At 42.0% G+C, this 24,171-nt stretch overlaps 5 protein-coding genes across 11 annotated transcripts in view; 2 read left to right on the forward strand and 3 right to left on the reverse strand.

Annotated features, from left to right (window-relative positions):
• Window positions 1-4,459, reverse strand: part of LOC126570388 (low-density lipoprotein receptor-like) — a 220,207-nt gene extending 215,748 nt beyond the window's left edge. For 5 of the 6 annotated variants that reach the window (XM_050228125.1, XM_050228124.1, XM_050228123.1 and 2 more), the window contains exon 1: window positions 2,463-3,058. In XM_050228125.1, the coding sequence (XP_050084082.1) occupies window positions 2,463-2,769 (307 nt within the window). In that variant the 5' untranslated portion in view covers window positions 2,770-3,058. Of the gene's footprint in view, window positions 1-2,462; window positions 3,059-4,423 lie in introns of those variants that run through there. The other variant, XM_050228121.1, reaches the window with a different exon arrangement.
• A 3,355-nt stretch (window positions 4,460-7,814) lies between these two features.
• On the reverse strand, window positions 7,815-12,601 carry LOC126570390 (isocitrate dehydrogenase [NAD] subunit gamma, mitochondrial). 2 transcript variants are annotated; one of them, XM_050228129.1, is made up of 5 exons: window positions 12,386-12,599; window positions 11,421-12,254; window positions 11,167-11,353; window positions 11,010-11,085; window positions 7,815-7,940 (listed from the first exon to the last, which is right to left on the reverse strand). In XM_050228129.1, coding segments are annotated over exons 1-5 (1,155 nt in total). In that variant the 5' UTR covers window positions 12,443-12,599; the 3' UTR covers window positions 7,815-7,939. The 2 variants fall into 2 exon arrangements, with proteins under 2 accessions (XP_050084086.1, XP_050084085.1); XM_050228128.1 differs by lacking the exon at window positions 7,815-7,940 and adding an exon at window positions 7,978-9,253 and having other exon boundaries at window positions 12,386-12,601.
• Window positions 12,602-12,757: 156 nt separating this feature from the next.
• LOC126569588 (nuclear RNA export factor 1) lies at window positions 12,758-17,965 on the forward strand. Its single transcript, XM_050226784.1, has 7 exons — window positions 12,758-12,949; window positions 13,054-13,940; window positions 14,019-14,128; window positions 15,930-15,966; window positions 16,098-16,333; window positions 16,428-16,596; window positions 16,667-17,965. Exons 1-7 carry the CDS (start codon window positions 12,883-12,885, stop codon window positions 17,111-17,113), a joined length of 1,953 nt encoding a protein of 650 aa, XP_050082741.1. The 5' UTR covers window positions 12,758-12,882; the 3' UTR covers window positions 17,114-17,965.
• A 768-nt stretch (window positions 17,966-18,733) lies between these two features.
• On the forward strand, window positions 18,734-21,507 carry LOC126573001 (transient receptor potential cation channel protein painless-like). Its single transcript, XM_050232756.1, has 5 exons — window positions 18,734-18,775; window positions 19,125-19,421; window positions 19,554-21,120; window positions 21,204-21,331; window positions 21,406-21,507. The coding sequence occupies exons 1-5, from the start codon at window positions 18,734-18,736 to the stop codon at window positions 21,505-21,507; spliced, it is 2,136 nt and encodes a 711-aa protein (XP_050088713.1).
• Window positions 21,508-22,642: 1,135 nt separating this feature from the next.
• Window positions 22,643-23,273, reverse strand: LOC126569069 (uncharacterized). Its single transcript, XM_050225877.1, has 2 exons — window positions 23,145-23,273; window positions 22,643-23,012 (listed from the first exon to the last, which is right to left on the reverse strand). Exons 1-2 carry the CDS (start codon window positions 23,154-23,156, stop codon window positions 22,701-22,703), a joined length of 324 nt encoding a protein of 107 aa, XP_050081834.1. The 5' UTR covers window positions 23,157-23,273; the 3' UTR covers window positions 22,643-22,700.
• Between the last annotated feature and the right edge of the window lie 898 nt (window positions 23,274-24,171).

A 24,171-nucleotide genomic window follows, 5' to 3' on the forward strand; every position in this document is an offset into this window, starting at 1 on the left:
AGAACGCAGTAAAATTAACGAGAAAATCGGAGCGAGAATCGGAATTATGGCCCCTAAAATGGGAACGGGTCAAAAGGCAAACTTAAACCCCACGATACCACGTGCAGCGTTCAAGTGAATCATAAATACCGGGGAACTCTTTGAACCGATACGAACTCGAACGCCCATGTGAGACGAAGCGATTCGAGAGAAGCGAGCCATTTTTATGATGGGATTCGAAGACGAAGCGTTTATTTAGTGTATTGCTGCTTTTCGATGAGAGATTTATTGGGGACTAATGAGGTTACATGAAGTCGAAGACCGAAACACGAAATTGCACCACGATGCGAAGGGAAACTCGTTTGAAACTCCCATTCCGTACTGGTCGTTCGCCATCTGGTCCATTGTAGTAAAGGTTGCATCGATATTTCGAAAAGAAATATTTATCGATACAATTTTCTGAGAAATAAAATGGTCTGAGCTAACTTAAGCCATTAAATGAATAGAGTCTGCAAAATCTGACACGTTAAACGAATATCAGACACATTTTGAGCTAACATTTTGTAAAAAAAAAAACCTTAGAAGTACGTCTCAAAAGAATGATACGGGAAACAAAAAGAGCTGTGATAATTTTGATGCTCATGAAGAAACTGGCCACTCATAACATGCATTTCGAGATCATAAAATGTTGAGTATAGAAGTACTTTTACCAAACCAAATGATCGTCGAAGTTGTGGAGTATTTCACCGAATTAAAAGTATTTTAGATCTGCTTCTTGATTTCATGATTTCTTGTCGTGAAAGTTCAGTTATCAAAACTATGATAGTTCATTCAGAGCGTCGTTGCCGATGTGGAACTTGCAGCATGGAAAGCGGGCTTACCCTCCACTTCCATCGGCAAAAGCGGCGTGCCGGGAGCCGGCTGATGGCGCATGTTATCCACACGAGCGCTGGAGCCAGAAGGAGAAGCTCGGCTACATGCCGCGACCGATCGCCGTTAAGTTACCGATGAGATGATCGCGTTGTTGGCCGGTTAGTGAGAGCATAACGAGAAAATGAGAGAAGTTTCCATCCTATGATTCCCAATGAATGAAGTTTGACTTTGCGCCCAGAATTCTGAGCAAATGTATGGAGCTTCTCTTATTTTCTGGCCAAATTCATTCCATGTTCATTCCGTTTAAATTAATTCCGTGACATATGTAAATACAGTCTTCGAATCAGGAATTAGACTGTGTAGATTATCACTTTTCACGTGTACTATTTGATATAAATTAATAGATAATAATATAAAAAATCTCGTTTGAACTATGTGGTAAGTAAAGGATATCAATTTCATATTGCGAATCCTTGTATCTCAAAAAGATGCATTCACATAAACCAATTAGATTGATTAGAATTAGAATTAGAAAGCTTAAAATTAAAGAAACAAGATATCGCAGCGTGCAAAAAGAGACTTGGTAAGAAAAAAATATGATCACAACCGGACATACGCTTGGTTGTAATTCGTTGCTGCATGCACATGATATTCTTATCATCCACCGTCAGAAAAAAGGACGTGAGGTCGAAAGAATATCTTCACCGTTCTTTTTCAACTCATGCAGGAAGAGTGTATGCTTAAGTTGTTATGCTCCAACGCAGAATGGGTTTAAAAAACCGGAAAGAAGCGAAAACCATCCTAAGCGGAACGGAATACACACCCCGAGAACTCTGTTGAATGATGCAAGCAGAGCGTATGGAACTATGAAACTACGGCAGCCCCTGCTGATGGCCTCTGCTTTCGTTCAGCAATGCAGAAGAATTGTAATTCTTAGCTAATTACTCAGTTAAACTAGTTCTCCAGTGCAAAGGAAAGCATTGTTGGGCGTTACCAGAGTGCGAAGTAATGTTCGCTGCGTATGCTCCGGGCTGGTAATGTGCGCTGGAAGTTGAAAACGTTCCTTGGAGCGCTGGAGGAAATCGGATTTGTTATCTTCATATTTTAGTTCAACCTTCAGGGACACGATTTTCTGTTAAAAACTTAAAGTTTTCAAACATTCGAGATTGGCCATACACCATCACTAGTGTCGTGCTGGTCAAAATCGAGCCCCAACCATAGCCAGGTCGATACCATTCCTCGGCCTTTGCCGAGTACGATTGGATGGGAAAGAACTTATAAAAGGACACAAGATACCCACTGTTCGTTTAGCATGCAAACGAGCAATGGGCAGCGCAGCGTAAAAGTGAGCATCCAACATGGTTCGTTGATTACGGGCACGATTTATGCAAAGAGATTGCAGAACGTTGCAAGGACGAGATTGAGACTGCTCGTTGGAATCAAACATCAAAGGACCATCTTTGCACCGTAGGCAACCAACGTTGCAGCTGGACAAAGCAACCAGAGATACCGTTTTGTGCTAAGCTGCTTTCAGTGCACCGATTCGGACCAGGGATTACAGGGCGCATCGAAATGGCCACAGAGAAATGAAAAAAGCCATCAGAACTTACATTCTTTCGAGAATCCTGTTGTGTATTTCGCCGTCACCGTTGGCGCGTTGATGGGTGACAATGTTGGTTTTGGCTTGATCGAGCCACCGGCCACCCCCGGGACTCCGATGGCATCCGGTGCTATGGCCTCCTCCTGCTCTGGTATCATGTTGTTCTTAAGCACCTGCTCCTTGGTGAGTGCTTCCTCGGGGGATAGCTTGCCGAGCTTACTACTTGTAGCACCACTAACCATTGTTGCTAGCGGCGCCAGGACAAGTAATGTCAGAAGCAGGGCACCGGTCTTCATCGTTATCAACCGGCGACTCATTTCGACTTCCCTTCACGTGTTCCAGCACCAGCTGGCCTTTCGGCACGATAGCGACGGACTTTTACGCAAAATTACTCACTAGACCGCACTTATATGCCGCACTCTATGCACGATACGATACGTTCACGATAACAATATATGGCGGGAAATATTTGTCTCCACTTCACCAACACACAATACGAATTAACACGTGTTTTCGAGCACAACAAATACGCACATTACACAACCACTGACACTTTGGCGATTAGCAAAACTTTCCGATACCCATGCTGCACCTTTCCTGTTGGAACTGCAAACGAAGAAACCAGACAGACGACACGGTTGGAACAATTACTTTTCCACTTGACTTTCTCTTCCGCAGCACCGCACACTGAGACGAACGAAAGGACAATCGAGCAATATTCTGACGACGTGGATCGGATGGGACAGCTGCACGAGGATAACAGATTGACCAGCCTGCCAGCCTGTCAGGAAGGAGCCTGATTTTACGCTATCAGAGCGGAGCACGACTCTTGGGCCAAGTGTGAGCTGAGCAGCATTCTCTTATCCCAGCTCGGGAGCACTATCATCACTCGGAATTCTTCGGCGCTCGCCGGGATCCTGGACAGCTGCAGAGATGACCACACTTCGGACGAATTCCACTCTTTCTGCAACACAGATCCTGGCACCATGCTTCACCATTTCCATCCATCACAGACAGGATAAGGATTTTGTTAACGCAAAATACACTTTTCCATCTTCCAGGCCAACTCGGATCACACGTACGGAAAACCGGCACAAATGACGCAAATTTCACTTCTCCAGGATCTCTCTCTCTCTCTCTCTCTCCAGGATCTTTGCACTCTCTACTTCTGATTTTTGCTTTCTCTCCGTGCGGAGATATCCAAGAGGAAGGATGCTGCGAGCAACATCAAAACACACCCACACCGTCGTACCACACCGTTCATTTTAACCATGAAGATGTTCATCTCTGCTCATCTTGTCGTATGCGTGCTCGGCGCATGTTGTCCGCGCATCAGGCCGGTCGATTTGGCCTCGGCCTACACAGGTATGTACACGCGAGAGCTAAAACGGTTGCGAGAGAACTCGTGGAGACCAAAAAATTGGCTCCGCGCCGATACGCATACAACTCGCTGAAGTGAGCAAAGAGAACCGACCAGAAAAGAAACGAACAATTCGCACCTGCACAGGTTTCGTCCGGCGAGGCTACGTCGCGGTTCTTTCACCGTTCACAGCTCTTTTCGGCTTCGCTCGCGGCGTAGATTGCCGAACGAATCGAGGTTTTTGATGGATTGAATCTGCCGAATGCCAACACAAACCCCTTCATCGATAACCGGCAGGTATGGCAGAGGTTGAATTCATTATACTAGGTTATGGGTTAACGCGTTGCCGTAAAAAAAAAAAGTAAGACTCGGGGTATGCCACCTCGCACAAATTCACGCACACAGAGAGCAGCATCGTCGTCGTCGCGTGGTCTCGACAACCTCATTGGAATCCGCAATCCTTCCGAAACCGGGAGCCGCCAAACTGTCCTCTATTTTACACGGGACCGTACATCCCCTGCATGTGGATACATGCATAGATATCGCAGAACAAGAGGCCAATTGAATGAAAACACAGATCGTTTGTAATGCTCCTCGGGAACTTTTATTACGAAACGAAGTAGCTCGTCGATAGGTTCCTCACTCCCTCGTTTTTACCATCCTGCACTGGTGGATCAATTCATACTGAACCTCACAGTCGGAGAGCCGGAGCGATATAGCGTTGAGCGAGCTGAACCACGAGAATTGAAAACTCTCGCGCCATGGCACCGCACACGGTATTTTTGTGCGTGAGCAGTCCGGGTGAACACAAACCGAACATCGAATGCACACCCACAATACGCTTTTAACAGATACAGAAGCATGGCACTTTTAAGCTGTTTACTTTTCAGCTGCTTTGGAATCCCTGCCGAATTCATCTGCCGGGTTGAGCCGTCGTCAGCCATTCCCTGTTTTTAAATGTCCTGGTATAGGATCATTGAACTGTACATTCTTGCGATAATTCAAACGTAAAAGATGTTTGTTCCCTAAATTTGGACCAAGCAAGCTACAATAACAAACGCAGAACAGTCTTACTAACGAAAATCTCAGTTTTTGAATTCCTGTAATGATTTTAGAGTAAAGTGGGTTAATATATCGCGTTCAGTTTTTCCTTGTTGGTATCCATAGAAAAAGTACGTATCTTAAATTACTAACAACTTCGTCGTTATACATAATCGATTCAATACAAACAGTAGTTACCGAGAATGTAACGTTAGAACTGGCTAATAATCCTGCGTGTACCTCCAGGATACTCTCCAACACTACCAATTTTTAGTAAGATCCTCGTGGATCCCGGATCCTAGGAACAATGTACCCAGTTGTGAAGATGACACAGACTTGAACCATGCAATATGTTAACAAATTTCCAACTGTATAGGTTTAAGATTCCTGAACAAGGACGAGGACAACGCTAGAGCGCTTATATTGTTGTGGCCTTGCCAAAAATTTAGAAAACTCTGAAGATAAACACACCATACAATCTGGTCTCTGATACCAAAATTCCTAGTATGGTAAAACATAGATTAAAAGATGACATTGGGAAATCAGGTTTCGTGCAGGTTTTTGAAGAAGAAAATCAGATAATCTATGGCCGGCGATATTAATGTACCAGAATAAAACAGGTCAATCGATTACAGTACAAAATGAAATTGAATAAGATTCATTAAATTAAAAAAAAGTCAGTTACTTACGAAAGATCCTCTGCGATTTTGGAACAAATTTTAAGCATTTATTTTACACAAATTTTAAGCAGTATGTACGTAACTGGGTTTGTACTCAAATTTTAAATTAGGTGCCCAGTGTAGCATCAAAACCATAGAACTAAAGCTTTTGAAATTTTGAACTTTATCTGCACATCATTTAACTGGTACCTTTGTCGAATTTCCGTTGAATTTGTTGCTTTTATTAAGCGTTGGTACATGATTCCACTAAACCAACCATAAAAATGCTGTTTTATCACAACGCAATGCTACTGCTTATGAAATGCATACCGAGGGCTTTCCATCTTTCATCAAACCACTCTAGACGGTTTTGTCTAATGCCATACCCTATGGGAATACTGTACAGGAAGGCGTGAACCGCGAATATGACCCAATACGCGCCTCAAACTAAACATGAAAGCTTTCGCCGTGTGCGTTTGGTTGGAACCGCTTAACTATTCCACGGTGGATCTCATCGAGATCGGAGATTCATCCGAACCAGCCGCTCATCATCATGCAGGGCACCTTTCTTGGCGAAGCACATATTGCGCTGTGCAAGTCACCAAATGCGCATATCAGCCGTTTGGACAAGCGCTGTCCCTAAGTTAGGTGCGAGTATTCTTACACTCTTATCTAGGGGTGCCCGGGAAGTGGAACGCTATCGCGCAAGACGCCTGACATCGTACTTACCTGCGCTAACAGATTTCCTCATGCAGCCACTCGGATTCGGAAACGTAACCAACAGAAAAGCATGATGAAAGATAGCTATTAGGCACAGCAAGAAGGAGAAAGGCTTAAAGAGGAACCGACATCGTACGATGTCTGCTTATTTACATTTCCCACCCCACCAACCCTATATACGTTACGCCATGCGTGATCGTAATGGGGTGAGGGGCACAGGTAGCCGGTGGGAAGATTTCGCAGTTCCGCTACAAGCACTCAATGCGGGTGATACGTAGCCATTTCCACAACACCTATACGAACTCCACGGTGATTCACGGCAACGGCCGGCTCTATGAGCTGCATTGAAACCCATTCATAACACTTTGGACGCACTAACTCATGATTGTGTACCGGCAACCTAGCGATAGCCTACGCGATAGAGTAATTACTAACCACTTACTGTCACTAGTGTTCCATCCATTTAGTAACTCCACTGCCAAAGTTGTTTAAAGTAACTCGGGAGAATAAAATATAGTATGCGTGTGGTGAGTGCCAGGTGTCCACGTGTTGTTTGTTATGCGCTTACATGCTTTCAAGGGCATTCCAATCCAGGTGCTAGTTCATTCGCTTCGGCCACGTACAGTAAGTACAGTGCTGACAAAAATTAAGTATAAATAACTTTATATGTTACTGGACTAAGATCGAGAGGAATGCTGTCATTAAAAAAAAATCGGAATCAATCATTTTGGAAATCTGGAAATATCATTCAAGACTTGTAAAATTGTTAAGTGATTTTCCCGCATCCATTGTTGCTGTAGACGTAAAGCAATTATTTTCATAGATATTATAAGGATGCATAGTTTATCAATAGCTTGTTACTTTTGTTCATAAATGAACGCTTGAGTCCGCAAGTATTTTAGTTCATGTTTGTAAGAATTATACATACCTTTTTAAATTTCAACAATACCGACGCTTAATTGTATCGTTATGGTCTCCTTCCATGCCAAAAAAGACAACCGCATCTAGCACACCTTATCAGTCCTTCGACAAAGCCTATTTCACGGACTAGGTTATCGTCAGTGATTCTCACAAACGAAGCCGCCTATTCTCCATCGTTGCTCCCTCAGAATCATCCTCTCACACGCGACCAAGTCTAATGTTATTTCTGGATAGTTGTAACTTGTATTGGAGATAACAAGTTTTTTGGAAAGTTTGGTTACTTAATTTACCGATGATATACGGGAGTAGCTTGGTTTTTCTTTAATATCCATCTTGTGGAAAATGAAAAATGAGCAGAGTAATATTATTCTAATCAAGAAACATGCCTAAAAGGATGTGACCCGATTTATAACAATTATCAATGAAAAAGTAGGATAACAATATGTCAATAAAGGAGAACGATTTCTTTCAAAATGTCCTACTGAATAGAAGTCTAAAGGACACCAGCAACACTCGAGAAAACAGTATCACAAATAGCTAAATAGCAGAAATAAAGCTATATTTTCGATTTATATATTTTTTGCCAATACTTTCATAACTTTATTCAGAACAGGAGCATAAAGAGGGCATCGTTGAATGATGTGAAATTGTTGCCATAGGATTACCGATCGTAGGAAATAGATTGATTTTTATTAAACTTTCACTGTACAGATAATTTAATCCGATGTCCCTGGCTCTTGATTATGGCACATGGGATGCGCACCACTCATGGACAAGTCCCGTCGATCTGGACGGCAGAGCATTAGAGCGTTTGTTCGACGAGACGAAACGCGATGCAGACACATTGTACGGAATGGGAAAAGAAAAAAAAGTATTCTGGGTGTGAATAGGTGAAGAATTCTTTTTGGCTATGGTCAATTGTCACCTTCGTATAAAGTGAGATTTCCTTGTTTTAAACGATCAAGACAATTCAAGGAATTCCTAGTCTAAATGTTTAACTTTTCCTAGCCGTTCCAGCATCGTATCCTTTCTGTTATAGGTTACGATGCCGTGGAGTAGCTGAAATCGGTTTGCTTGCTAAAATGTTTGTAAATTTTCTCAATTTTGTTGGGGAACCTCACTCTTTGCGAAGAAAAACTTAACACAAACGGAAGAAAATTATATTGTACACCCTTTGATAACGATATAGTTCAACTTTTAGTACGTAACACAAACGCAAAACCATTCACCACACGTTCGGTCACAACCGTACTGGTACATATCGTAGACTCTAGAAACAACACGCGACAAAATATGATAATACACATTATGGTGCCGAACGAGACGACAAACCCGTAACACCAAGTGTAGGTATTTCTTTCTAATGCACTCTGGTATCGTTAAACATTCTATAATGTGGCCGAGCGATAGAAACAAATCCAAATGTGATATTAAGGATTGCAATATTGCGATAAATGGACATAACATAAATCAGAACTCACACTAGAACAAACAAAACAGATGGGGGAGTAAGGATCAGGATCAAGAAAATAGGAAAAGCCACAACATTATAGAAAACAAAAACACGGGGAAAATGTAAAATGACAAAACAAATCCTACATAATGGAAATATGAGAAAACAACCCAAAATGTTCTGTTTTCCTGTTTGTTTCCACTGAAGCAACAACATGACTGAATTGAACCATTCGTAGCTAAGCACGACGGAGTATGAATTTTTATATTTGGTTGTAATCGTTTGAAATTAAATTTCGTGTCTTGTTTAGCAGTTTTATGTTTAATTTCGCATCGCTTCTCACATCACGCCTCTAATGTCCAAATTGACCCCGTATGGTGCGATTGGTTTATGTATGTACTCTGGTTTAAGGGTTTCTTCTGTTCGTCCTGTTGTCGCTCTGCTTCAGTTCAGCAATACACCCCAGCACCAATTATGGCTACAACGTCACTTCCCCAAAAACAACCCACCGACCACGGGTTAGATGTTATGAATTGGGTAACGGAAGGAAGCACGATTGGTTAAGGGAGTGTTGGTTGGGGCTTTGGTATAGATTCGAATGTACTGTTTCTAGCCTAACTTTTCACATGTACGCATACGCCGGGAACCTGTTAAAGGGAAGAGAAATGGTTTTGGAAAACATGGATGAAGAAGAACAGTAAATCGAAACAGCGAAGAAGCGCTGTTTCTAGTGCAGAGAAAGCATGAGAAGGGATAAATAAAAACGGAACGAGTATGAAAAGCTTCTGACAATCCAGCGAAGCTCGCGAATAGTTTGAATAGTAAAATACGTTAAGATTATGCGCAAAATTACACCAACTTAAAGTGCGTCGATGAAGATTCTGCAAGCTTCCAGGTGATTTAGGTGCAATGTCTGAACTTCGAAAGGTGCTAATAGTAGTACGAGGATTGCAGCGAGGTTATTCTTCGTCCACCAGCCTGCGATTATTACTGTTATTATTTAGCCTTGCCTTGCGACATTTCGCTCCGTCGCTGCACATGCCATGCCACACTCTATATCTCAACCCAACTCGACTCCAGTGTGCGCTTCTATTTCTGCCCTTCTTCCAAATTTTCAATCATACTCCTGTGTAAGAGATAGTTTTAGACATTTGAGCAGCATAGAAAGCATCGCACAAGCGATCGTAAAGATAGAGAAAAGTGGGAGAGAATGGTGAAAGAAAAGTGAAGAACATCAGAAATCAGTGCATCAGTGTAATTTTGTATGGATGCTACTTGTGCTAAATCACGCGTATCAAAAGCAAAACTTGCCCATCATTGTGGTGGAATCATCATGGAAGATTCCATGGTGATTCACAGAAAGAAAGAAATCATGAAATATAGCATAAAATTGGAAATCAGTATACTTAACACACATTCAAAGCACTATCGTATGATAAGGATGTTGAGTAGGCATGAGTATAAATATGTTAAAGTACAAAGGCAATGGCTACAGCAAATAGATTGTAAAATAATAAAATAATTCATCAAAACCTGATAAAGTCTCATGAAATGGGCATTACACCAAACTTTCTACATATCCTATAATCACTAAATGCTGCTGATGTAACAGGATGAAGTGATAAACGATCAACTCTTCAACAATTTTGTGGATCTCTACCCGCAAACCAAATGCGATGAATTAATTCCAAAGTCGAATGTTTTGTTTCGTACGGGTCGCAATGAAATGGCTGTACCGTTTCCCCTGGGTTATCCTCGTCTAGATATCTTGCAAAAGCCCATGTTGCCTGGTTGGCACATGTACATGTGGTTCCCAGTGAGGTAGTGTGTAGAAAACAGCGAAATGTGAAAAGACCAAAAAAACAGCCAAAAACACGAGGTTAATAATACAATATCTCTATAGCTTCAGGATTAAGTGGATTGCGTAGCTGAAGTGTGGATGCTACACAAGGACGTCTAAGGGAATTAAACAAAAAATAATCAGACACGAATGATTGGACACCTCTCTTGCTTGCTGATAAGCGACGATACGTTTTAAAATATCCATAAGTACATGCAAGATAAATTATCCGTAATTCTTACCACGGCTCATATTCTTAATCGCTAGACTAAACATAAAAGCAGGACTAATGCGACAGGTAACATATAACGTAATACACAAACGACCACACACAGACACAAACGGGCATAAATTCGATGGAGGCGGCAGGCCAGGTTTCAGCGAAATAACGGAAAACATGATGATTATGAGAGATGGTGTTTACTGTTTATCGCTAGAGGCACAAAGGGGAGGTAGCGGTTCTGGTAAATAATACAAAAAATTACAAAACACAAGAGTAATGCTATGCATACAGATCGGCACGATCTCGTTAGTCCTCTAGTTCTCGCAGGACTATCACTTACCAGTACGTTCTCTTCTCTGCCAGATGCTTCAACACATTCTGAACGATGTCGGTACTGGTGTTTGTGCCACCGAGATCTGCAAGGTTGTCGATAGACCGATAAACGGATCAGTTGTATGAAGCAACCAAAGGGAAGGGGAAGGCTTAAGAATGCTTACCCGGTGTATGAATTCCATCGATGTCGATCGTCTTGTGAAGCGCATCCGAAATACAATCGGCATGATAGCGATGTCCCAGATGGTACAACATATCGACGGCTGCACTCAGCATGGCCACTGGATTGGCCACGTTCTTGCCAGCGATGGCCGTACCGGTGTTACGGGTACCCGGTTCGAAGACGGCATACTAGCGGCAGAAAAAAGTGGTTAAGTGGCATGATCAACGTCAACGAAGGCTCGACCATCGTACTTACATGATCACCATAGTTACGACCGGAGAAGAGGCCTGCTCCGCCAACCAGTCCGCAAAGCACGTTCGACGTGATGCTACCGTACAGGTTCGTCGTGTTCATGACATCGAACTGGTGCGGATTCGAGACCAGCTGCATGCAGCAGTTATCGATGATCATGTCGTTGTGCTGGATATCCGGGTACTCCTTCGCGATATCTCTTGCCACCTTCAGGAACAGACCGTCAGCCAGCTTCATGATGTTGGCCTTGTGGATGGTCGTCACCTTCTTGCGGTTGTTGTTCTTGGCGAATTCGAACGCAAACCGCGCGACTCGAGCCGCATTCTCGATCGTCACCACCTTCATGCTCTCCACCACTCCACGCACGCTCTCGTGCTCAAGCATGGCGTACTCGCCCTCGGTGTTCTGGCGAACGATCACCACGTCCACGTTCTGATGGTGGGCCGGAATGGCGTTGAACGATTTACAGTGCAGCACGTTCACGTACAGATCGAGCTCGTTCCGGAGCGCCACATTACGCGACAGAATGCCCGTCGCTTCCGACTTTGTCTCGATGTTGCCCTTGAGCGCGACACCGTTACGCTTGATGGAGGTGATCGCGTACTCCAGATCGTCGTTGCCCTCGCTCGACGGATCAATGTCGACGATCTCGAAGTCCACCGGCACTCCCGCAAACCGGAACACTTCGCGCACGTAGCTCATCAGCTCCGGGCCGATACCACCACCGGGCAGCATCGTTACCGTGTGTCGCCCACCATACTGCGCCTTCGGGATTTTCTCCACCTTCCGGGCGACCGGGTTTTTGTGCTGCAGCTCAAACGCCGACACGGAGCAGTTCTGTGGGGGAGCGGGAATCAATCACGTTTAGCAGGTGTGCGTAATCGGAGCGGATATCATCCGCTTATCCAAATTATGTAACCATTTCGAGGCCAAGATTTCCCACCTTTGCGCCTCCTCTAGCTACTTACACGCTTGATCAGCGGGGTGACCACATCTTGGCTCAGGCGAAACAACCGAAGGGCCATTGCTATTGCTGTTGCTGCTGTACGACGGGAGTGCCTTTAAATCTGGTGGTGGTCGCTAGGAAAATCCCCGGTTGCGCTGCACACCAATTTCCCGATACGATTTTTTTTTTTTCGGCCGGATCGGTCCTGGGAAATGAAAACACAGCGCCTGCTTTGACAGAAAACTCCCTGTTCACCCTCGGACACACAAGACGAACGGCCCTCGAACGAAGCCGAAACACATTACCATAAGATGATTTGTACTCGCGATTAGCGATTACAGATTATCTACATGTCAGGGCGGAAGGTTGACGGCTGTGACAGGTAGCAGCAAAAAGAGGAAGAAGCGGGGTGCGAAAAAATAGCCGTGCTTTGTTCGTGCGAATCTATTTTCGCGATTAAAACAGTGGTTTCTGTGGTTTCATTTTGTGATTATTTACTGTGTTTCGGTCGGTGTGACGATGTCGAGAAACTTCCGGAGAGGTCGCGGCAGCCGCAATCAGCTAGGAGAGCGTAACTTCTACGAAGGTCAGCCACAGCACACCAAAACACACGTCGCCATTTTTTGGTCAGCTCGGGCGCGGGCCTTCCGTTCGGGGAAACTAATGGACAACTTTGTTCCTCTTTTACAGCACCCCAAACGTTCGTGGACCACGATGACCGTGGCGAGCGCAACAATGACCGGCGTGGTCGGAACAACACGGTTAGGCGCGTCAGCTTCAAACCCTCCGGGAATGGGGCGGGAGGTCGGGGTAAAGTGTCCCGCGCCATGCAACAGCTTGTGCGTAGCCACCTAAACCGCGAGGAGGACGAGGCGATGCGGGGCGACATGTTCGATTCCGATTTGCGCACTCACATCGGCAGCAACAACAACAACAATAACCGTAACCGAACCAACCGTGGACGACGCAGCGGATCACCGCTGCCACGCGGTGCCGGGAACACCAACTTGCGGAAGAAACTCGTTCCCACACAGAACAGCTGGTACGAGGTGCGAATACCGTACGGGCAAAAGTACGAAAAAGAGTTTGTGCTCCGCTCGATCCAGCAAGCGATCAGCCCACAGTTCTTCATCCCACTCTACTACAAGGCGGCCGAATCGAGTGTTACGTTTTATGTGGAAGACTTTGCTACGGCCGAAGCCATCCAGAAGCTGGATCGCAAGATCGCAACTCCGGACGGGCGAAAGATGATTTTGTTGGTGCGCAGCAACCATCCGGTGTTTCAGGTGAACGACCAGCTAAAAGAGCGCATGAAGCAAGCGATGGTTAAGCGCTACAACCCGGTGACCAAGGCGCTAAACCTGGAAAAGTTTCACGCGGATCCGGATCTGAGTGACATTTTCTGTGCCCTATTTAGGCCACAGATCATTCTCGTGGCTATCGACATTATCGCCGAACACATTCCCGAGCTCGAAGCGCTCAACTTGAATGACAACAAGCTGTACATGCTGGATCACCTGAGATCGATGGCCACTAAAATCCCGAACATAAAAATACTGTACATGGCCAAGAACCGGGTAGGTGGGGTGTTAGGGGTGTAAGGGAATCCATGGGTTTTTACTGATCGTCTGGATGATTCCGAATCTCGTCCACAGATACCGTACATCAATACGCTCGACAGTTTAAAGGCACTCAAGTTGGTGGAACTGAACCTAGAGGAAAACCCACTGAAGCAGCGCTACGAGGACCAAACAATCTACGTCAGGTATTTGGCTTCTTACGGCTACGGTTGAGTGCGATGTTTGGTCTTTTATATTTGACAGAAACCTCTGGGATACTCCACCACCATACGTGATTGCTCCTCCTCCTGGTCATCGGCAGCAGCCCTCTGGCCAGTGGTACGTGAGTGGTTGATAGAGCGCGTGATGATGGTGGATTGCGCTACTCTTCTACCACCAGTAGATACCTGGAGGGTGTACACTACGGTGCAAGGTGAACGCTACTTCGGTTCGGAGGGACTGTAACGTCGCATACCCGTATCTACGAGTGGCAATCGCTTGGCAAATGTCTCGTGGTGCAGTGTCACACACTTCTTCATTCATCGATCGCAATTATTTATTTCATAATCCGATCGGCACTCGATTGTCTCAAAAACTTCTCTGACTCCTCTGATAACTTCTAAAATAGGAACTCCCGTTGACCGGTTTCGATCGAAAATACTGCAGCAATAATTACTATTCTTCCGCACTTTCGCGCCCTTTGCAATCGTTTGTTAGAAAATGCTGAAGCGGCGTTGGAACAACGAAGACTAATCGTGTAATTCGTTATTCCAATTTTGAGAACCTTTTCAAACATATTAAGTACGTATGCTTGGTAAACAGCTTGGTAGAAGTGTGATCAAAACCAAAAGCAGCAGGGTAATGCCTTGCAGAACAGAAATTCATATTCTATTCATAGCAAATTGGAAACTCACTGGAAGACTGCGTTGTTTAATTGATTTAATATTTATCACTTTGTTTCGAGTTTAGTATACAACTCGTGATTATCCAGATAGATTGTTTTCATCATTCGCATCCATTTTGAAACGCACTGGTAGGGCGATTGCTAATGAAACCAGCATCATCAAAAGAAATCCAGAAATCCAATCCAGAAGATAATATCGCACAAGGATGCTTTTATGTACCAGAAGAGGGCAATGTAGGAAGAAGGCCGACATGGAGAGGTGGAGATGGAAATATGGAGTCCGTTGCTCGTCTTAGTGGACGAGATAATCCATTCGTATGTGCGTCGAGCCAAACCTACGTCCTAAAAGTACAACGAAAGAAGAAAAAAAAACTACCAGCACATTAACAAGCGATAATGTGCCACTTCTGGAGACTCGTTCACGCACCTCGAAAGAAAGCACAATTGCTTTCTAAAAGGCAGACGCGGTGTGGCGGACCTTACAATGCAGTACGGAGGCAGTGAAAAGAACAGTGCTACCATGCTCATGGAAGTCACTTCTAATTTCGTCTGAGCGTGTGATCGCTATCAGTGTTGCGTTTCATGATCGATGCGTTTTGAATTGAAAGCTTCCAGAGTAACTATCTGGCTTATACACGCCTTTAAAAAGTATATTTATCCGTTGATTAGAAACAAACGCGTTTATCCAGTTGGATCCTTTATTGCCATGACAACGTAAAACAATAGAATCAAAAGTTGGGGGCAGACAAATGATTCTCCCGTTCATTCCAACACTTCCACCTAGCAATACCTGCCTATGTCTTAATGTGTTCGCGTTTCCACCGGTCATGTAATTGAATGTCGTGTTTCAGCGTGGCTTCAGCAGGATCCAACAACGCCCCGCAATGACTTTTATAAAACAAATAGCTCGTTCAGTTAGTCTCAAAACTGCAAAGTATCTTCGTGTCATAGATGGTCAACGGAAAATAATTGGGAAAATAATAGAAAAGAATAATTTAAAATAAGAAGTGCAGTCCATGGGGCTCCCAACGGTTGCCCACGGCTTCTTCTGCCTGCCAGTTTATGATGAAAATATTTGTTTATTTTATAACTTTTACTTATAGTGAAATTCGTAAACGATTCCCGAAAGTGATCAAGCTGGTAAGTGTCGGGCACTGTACGCACCAACGACAGCACAGTAATGAAGAAGGTCGCCGTTTCGGAACAGTAAAAGACTCCCAAACGGGGTTTCCTTATTTACACTGGTATCCTACTATCTGTTCCCTTGCTAGGACAACATCGATCTACCGCCCCCAATAAGCTTCGACGTGGAGGATGAATCAAAATTTCCTTCCTCAAAAGCTTCGTTTCTGTGCGACGCAAGCGGGGCCGATCTGGTGCGACAGTTCCTGGAACAATATTTCGTCATTTTTGATTCCAACAACCGACAGATGCTGCTGGAAGCGTATCATGAGCATGCCATGTTCTCCCTCACGGTCAACACGTATCATCAGAATAATCAGCAAAAGTAAGCCCTCATTCACTTGTGAATTGATTGTGAATTGTGTAATGTGTATTCTTTAGAAACAGTATTTATAATGGTTATTTTTTTTAAATTACAGATTGGCGGCATACATGCATGGCAATCGTAACATCAAGCACAAAACCGATTTGGACTCGCGATGTCGTTCCCTCAAGCAGGGGCGGTTGCAGGTCGTTTCGTATCTTTCGGAACTCCCTCCCACCAAGCATGATCCACAGTCGTTTGCGGTGGATTTGACGCTTTTCACGGTGAGTAAGGATTATATTGTTTCTTGTTTTATTCCAATTCTTATAACCATGTATGGGATTTGTGTTTCAGCCTCAACTTTTGCTGCTCACCGTGACGGGCGTGTTTAAGGAGCGTAAACCTAACAACAACAATGAAATGATCCGTTCATTCCAACGTTCGCTTGTCATTGTTCCGTCCGGTGGAGGATTTTGCATTCGCAACGAGATGATGCATATCAACGGTGCTACCCGTCTGCAGGAGGAGAAGTCGTTCAAGGATGCCACCGGTTTCGCCGTTACCCCGGCTCCATCCCTGGCTTCAACGCCGGCCGTATCACCGCTCCCGGCCGCCAGTGCACCAGACGATAATACGAAACTACAGATGGTACAGGCGTTGGCCACGCAGAGCACGATGAATCTGGACTGGAGCCGGCGGTGTCTGGAGGAAACGAACTGGGATTATCAGCGGGCCGAATTTGCGTTTGGCGAACTGCAGAAACAGAATCGGATACCACCAGAAGCATTTATTAAAAATTAATTAATTAATTCCCACGAACTTCTGCTGAAGCATGAGAGGGTTTTGCTTTTAAACTACCGCATTATGTTTCAATCAAACTTGTAGCAACTTCAATTTTAGTAGAATCATACGAAAAATAGTTTGTGGGGTAGTACCGGTTGCTACTATTACTACTGCTACTAAATCACCGCCATGTAAATCAATGATAGAGCCCGCCCATCTGGAACCTGCTTTCCCAAGAGCTTCGTTCAAGATGTGATGGCATACGGAACCGCTATTACGCTCTAGTTTATTCAACTGTTTCCTATGTTGTAGTTAAACGTTCTTTACACTGATTGGGTGTATGATTAGGATACTCTCAAAATGTATATGTTTTCTTAACAGCTGATATCTTGATATTGTTTCCTCCAGAGGCAATTGATCCAATGTGCAACACTTATAAACGTAGTAGGAGTATAGAAAGAAAACATATCTCTTTGGAGCATCGCGATTTTTTTTTGCCAAAGGCGTGAAAATTCATTTGCATCTATTACTTTCGTTCCCCCCTCATGTGTGAAAAATCTTTCAATTATGGTTTTTGATTTTATTTTATTTCCTGGCTTATACTTTATCGGATCTGTTTTGTCTGCAAAATCATATAAATCTACTTAAGATTGAAGGGAAAACAACTAAACTAGAGCTCATATTTCCGGTGTTGTGCATGGATCGTGCAAGGCCAAAACTTGGTATAAATAATTCATTTATCATGTCATGTTCCCGGAACTGATAAATGAAATGAGGCAAGAGGAATAGACGGGGATGGTCAATTTTATACCTAGTGCGTTGTACATAACCGTGCTCGCATCGGATAATCTGCACCTTATAAGTCGTCAATCGATTGGAAGGAAGGGAAAATATAAGAAACCAACCCATAAAGATAACCTTTGATTGATAAGAAACGATACGGACAATTTCAGTACCATGTACAGGTCAGGACGCTGCGAAACATTCAAATACTAAACCCGTTCACCCGAAATAAATTGGCAGGTAGCCCTCTTGGTCAGTTGGTTGTAGCTTGCACCTGAGCAACTCACGATCGTCTTGATTTGTGAATAAAGTGAAACTAAAGAGTAAAGATTATTGATTAGTAACAAGCGTGTCGTGTATCTTTTGTGTCATGAAAAATGGATGGTCAAGCCGCATCTGAAACACAGCAGGTTCGTAGCACGATTTTGTTTCAAACTGTGTTAAAATGAGTTTCGTTATTGTAAAGAGAAGCTTGTAAGTTCTTTAATTTGTGTGTTTCTCGGTGCTCTGGTTTCGCAAATATATTTTAATCGAATGGGCCATTCGTAAAATGGTATTTGGCCAGTGCCATCTCATGCATGGAACAAAATGGTAACTCCTAGCGAACTCATAGATGTTACTCACCACAGTAACCTCCGCATTGTTCGTACAAAGTATGCACAAAGCTGTTAGTACAGATCTTCGTATTTATGCTACATCGATAGCGAATGGCTTAAAGTTCCTTTGGGCAAAGAAATGCATAGATAGTATCATTTGGAAAAATAGTGACTCATATGTAGCGAGACGGTTTTACGGGGAATGCGAATCAGTTTTTGCGGATCAGTTTGGTTTCAAAGTAAAACATTTAACTAACCAATGGAGTTAGAGCTTATGGGCAAAACGGTAAATCTGCCCCAGGTAATTTTCTTTTTACAGGGCCCAAATTTTTTAATGTAAATTAAAGTATTGAAAAAAGAAGGAGAGGTTGAGTTAAAGCTTCTTTTATACGTAATCTTATCTTTCTTAATCTATATACTTCATGAACCAATCACCAGCGAGCGATACGGTTAGCTGAAGACATAGGCTAATCATAGATAGACTTTTTCGTATTCTCTTATTAGCTTTTTTAGGTTGAACAAAGCAGTCTAACTAGTCGGAATAAAACGAAAAAGCCATGATTTTTCATTTGCTTAGAAAAATATAGTAAAACGTTTTGAAATGGTTTTGCAAATATTCTTCTGTATTTCCGGCTTTATTGTCTTTCCAGAAAAACGAAGACCACTTCAGTAAAAAACACGTACTCCGTGCGGCACTCTATTTATTGCCTCCAGCAAATGATGACGAAAGACAAGAGTCTTTTATAGACGATAGATTGCAAAAATTGCTACTTCTCGCTCAGGACAGTAACTCCATAACAACATCTGATATCGAAGATACTTTAAATCTTAATGCTGACAATCGCAAGCACCATGAAAATATAATCAATTGTATAATCAAGATACTACAAAATGGTGTGCTCGATGAATGCCGTGAGGAAATACCCACCGATTATGGCAATCTAAATGTGAGTCTAACTAGTCCAGTTAAGACGAAAAAGCCACGATTTTTCATTTACTTAACAAAGATGTAGCAAAACGTTTTGAAGTGTTTTTTTTGCAAATATTCGACTGTATTTCCGGCTTGATTGTCTTTCCAGCTCCGTGCGAAACTCTATCTATTGTTTCGACCAAATGATCCTGACATAGACGATAGATTGCGAAAATTGCTGCTTCTCGCCCGGAACAGTAACTCCATAACAATACCTGATATCGAAGATACTTTAAATCTTAATGCTAGCAATCGCATGTACCATGAAGAGATAATCAAATGCATAATCAAACTACTACAAAATGGTGTGCACAATGAAAGCATTAAACAGTTACTAAAAATGGCCGTCGTTAATGACAATCTAAATGTTACCGTGATGTTGCTTAAACCCAAATTGAAGACATACGAGAACGGATTGAATGAGATAACTGTGGAGGATGCAAAAACATATCTTCCAAAACTATTGGAGAAATGCTGCAGCCGTGGCCATGATAGCATCTTGAAATACCTGTTGTCCATCATTCCGAAAACGGAGAAAGATTTCATCAATGAGAATCCACTGCTATGCTGTGTCTTAAAAGAAATGATTCCGAGTAAGCCAGGCTTCCAGAGGTGTTTGAGCCTCCTACTAGAAGATGATCGTGTAATGATCGATCGTGCAGAAGAGAGCAGACGCACGCCACTCTACTATGCAGCAGCCCAACGAAACGAAGACGCACAAAAAACGTTACTTGCAAAAGGAGCCAACCTGGGCACAATAGATGTGTTTGGAATAATGCTAATTGATTATATAGATCCGATTCTTTTGGATAAACATTTGAATACCTGCGTGACATCGAATGACCTATATCTGCTTGCTAACGATTATAAGCTAATCATTGATTTCAAGAATTTTATTCCAACTCAAATTTCAAATTCATCCACAAATCCGCATAATCAAGAAACACCGCACAGTGAAGAAGACGGTCAGAGTTTGATAAATGATACGAATGTAAAGAAGGAAATGGAAAAGGAGCTGCCGGAAATTGAATTGTCCACAATCCTAAAGCTGGCCCAAAAGTCAGCCAACCATTCTGTTCTACAGCATCCTGTGATATCATGCATATTAGCGATTAAACGAAAGAATTTATTTTTGTTTCGATGGATGTACTGTTTGTATTATCTCATTCACTACATTCTACTGATGGTAGTTTGGATATGTTGTAACGATGCTGCTGATAATTGTGTAGAAAACAAACTACTACTTTTAAATATTTATTTGGTTGTTCGTTTTATCTTGGTGTTGGTGATGGATGTGGTTGAATTATGTAACGTTATATTGATATTGCCTTCTGTGTTATTGTGGAGAATAATTCAATTATCTCCAATCTGTTTATTTAACGATTGTCTATCGAAAGATTCCCAGCTGTATCTAACGGCAATATTGCTTCTAGTATTAGCAATCGAAGCCACACGAGTGTTATTAAATTTTAATGTTTTCTCTATTGCTACCAATCTTATCATGTTTATGAGAGTGCTTAAGAATTTTTGTCTAGGATTGTTTCCATTTGTGTTCATCATCGGTGGTTGTGTGTTGAGCTTCAACATTTTATTTGGGCACACTAGTACCAGTGGGTCAGCATCTCAAAATGAATCAATTGGAAACACTAGCCGAAGAGTTTTCATCATGATGGCCGGTAAGTTTGGCTGAAGAAACAAACCTTTCCAGTCTTTTATCAAATCAATGCTCTTTCTTCTATCAACTATTCGTCTACTATAGGAGAGCTTAACACTGAAAAGCTGGATTTGCAATCGCCATTCACGTATCTGATCTTTTTAATGTTCGTTATCGTTATTGTGATTGTATGGAACAACTTTATGAACAGTTTGGCAGTAGACGATACACTGGTACGTATTTCACCTTTACACAGCCAATAATACACAGAGTAAAAGCTACAAAAGACGACTGTTTTGTTTTACAGGGTTTGCGAGCGAAATCCCAGTTTCTTGCAATCAAACAGGAGGTAATTTTCATGCACAGAATCGAAAACATTCTCAAGACACTGAAGAGTATTTTGAGGTGAGTATTGGTTTTTTGGTTAAGCAGAAATATCTACCATCTGGGTTAAAAGAAGCACGGCGATAGAGGTACGATTTTCTCCAGGGTTATCAAAGTTCAGTGAAAAACGGACCAAATTTGAAATATTGAACGAGATTTTTTTTGCTCAAATTGCATAGCATTAGGAGTGAAATGTTTCAAAACTTAACGGTCAGTTAACTGTCGGTGTGTGGCAGAAAATTAAAAAAAATATTTACATTCATTCATGAGAAAAACTACTAAAACAACATCATCTGACAATGAAATAATAAAACATTTCCTTCCTCCTTCCTTAGCAGCTCTTGTTAAAGATATTAATGTAAATATTCAAGTTATTTATAAAAGGTATAAATGTTTTTGCGGCATATGTAGAGATAAAATAATATTTTAGGCTATCTGGAGGGTGAAAGGTGTGGAATGGAAGTACTGAGTTTGTAATAAGTCCTTCCTTCCATTCCATCAAATACTTAACAAGATTACCAACGCTAAAGACTTCTACTCTAAAAATAATGGATTACTTTTTCCCCAACCCAATATCACTATGAACTTTGATTTGAATAATTGTTACTTGTTCACTCATTACCGCTTAACGTTACTTTTTAGGTGTTTATTGGCCTGTTTCAACCCTAAGTTTATTGAGTGCCTTCGTTCGCAAAGCTTGGAACAGACACTTGAATTCAATCCAAACCGGGATGGAAACATAAAGCGTTATACGTTAAAGTGGTTAAAATGGAAGATAACGCGTAAATTAAAGTCAGTGGTAAATGTCGATATAGATGAATCAATTGTGAATACATGCAACGACATAATCCAGAAGAATCACAAATTGCTAGAAATTGCAGAATAGAAATTGTTTTCATGGTGTTAGAATAATTGCTTGTCTTTGTCATTCCGTCTTGCTTCCCTCTTCCCTCTTGATTCTTTTCCTTCCTTCTTTTACTTTTATTTTTATCTCGCTTCTATATCTTTATGACTATTTTTTCTTCTCTCCTTAGTCTTAAGTTATCCTTGTCTAGCTGTAAGCAAACAAGTAGTAAATAACAAAATTAAAAAATTAAATTAAATAACAAACTGATATGTAATGTAATTTTACGACACTATGCTCTAAGAAGTAGGAATGATTATTCTTTTTCATAGCACGGAAAATATGCGATCAAACATATTCCATACCTAGTTTATTCAACGATTACGGTTATCAATGCGTTTTAAAACTAGATCCTTTAGTTTACGATAGTCACCGGTTTCCGTTAATCTCAAGACGTCGTCTTGTAGTTCTTCCCTAAATCTTTCTCCGGTCTCTTTGTTCATTCGCTCTAAAATATTCTCAGCAGCAGTAATTAACTCAGAGGAAAATTCACTAGCAACGATGTGATTCAGCATTTTCTCCAATATTTCCTTATTCTTAACACTGGACAACGTGTTCGATGCAGTAACCATAGCTTGGCCGAAGCTATTCAAATCCTTACTTTCAAGGGTATCGATGTAGCGATTCTTGAAGAAAAGAAAACAGCAACATTAGAAAATTATTCCTTTAATCACATCCTTCCTCGATAGAATTAGTCGCGGGCTAATGAACTGGTTTTGTCCCAGTTTCGGAAATATATTTGAAACAGTTTGGTGTACCTCATTGGCCATTCTGTCGTTTTAAGATGATAGCTCTTTCCCCAATTAGAATTGTACAAATTCGACTTCAAGGTTGTTCGTGCAGGCCCAAAATGTATTTATTATCTCGTGGCTCACCGCGTTATCACACCTGGCGTTTGACTATTTAATAACGCAGATAACCGCTTTCGTTAAATATTGATCGAAGTGTAGAGGCCGCTCTACACGAGGCGTAAAACCTAGCATAAAATGTAAGATTCAGGTAATTTGGGCATTATGAGTATTTTATATTCTGTTTGAAATGAAAGAGAAAAACTTGTATAAATCTCTAGAACTCCTAAATCCTCAAACTAGATACGTGTTTATAGGGCATTTCCCTATTTTAGGCATCTGTTGGAATTTAAGCTAGGTGGTGGGTTTATGAAGAAAATAATAAAACGGACAATCATAAACGGCGGTTGAAAAGCCAAATCGCGCATAACGGATATTTCAATTTTATCCCGGTTTTACACAGTATCCATTGTAGTTATTTTATTAAATGAAATGAACAAGATAAACGAATATTTATACGAAGAAAATAGATTTATGCATAAAATGCATCACACTTGCACTTATCGCAAGATTTTTTTGTGATTTTGGAGCCGGGAGGTTATAGGAAAGGTAAGAAACCGCCCATTCCTAGGGAACGAGAGGCTCCCATTCCAAATCTCTGTTTATTTTTTCGATGTGCATTATTCTTTATGTGTGCAATTAAAACATAAGAAAATGGTTCATTAAGATAGGGGTAAGGTTTTTAATTTTTATTGAATCCCTTTCCTTCTACATTTTTCCATGAATGCTGATTTTTTCAAGAGAATTTGTATTAATTGTTTGGATCAATCGAAGAAAAACTGAAAAAGCTATAGACTTTTGAATATCAGCGCTTCATACAAGACTCAATGCAGCTCACCAATTTGAAGCGAGTTTCCCATATCCAACGTTTTAGGACGATGCGAAAGAATTCAAATAAAATCATCAAATCAAGAAAATTTTGTTGAGTTTCTTAGTC

Source organism: Anopheles aquasalis, chromosome 2 (genome assembly GCF_943734665.1).
Source record: "Anopheles aquasalis chromosome 2, idAnoAquaMG_Q_19, whole genome shotgun sequence".
NCBI lineage: Eukaryota > Metazoa > Arthropoda > Insecta > Diptera > Culicidae > Anopheles > Anopheles aquasalis.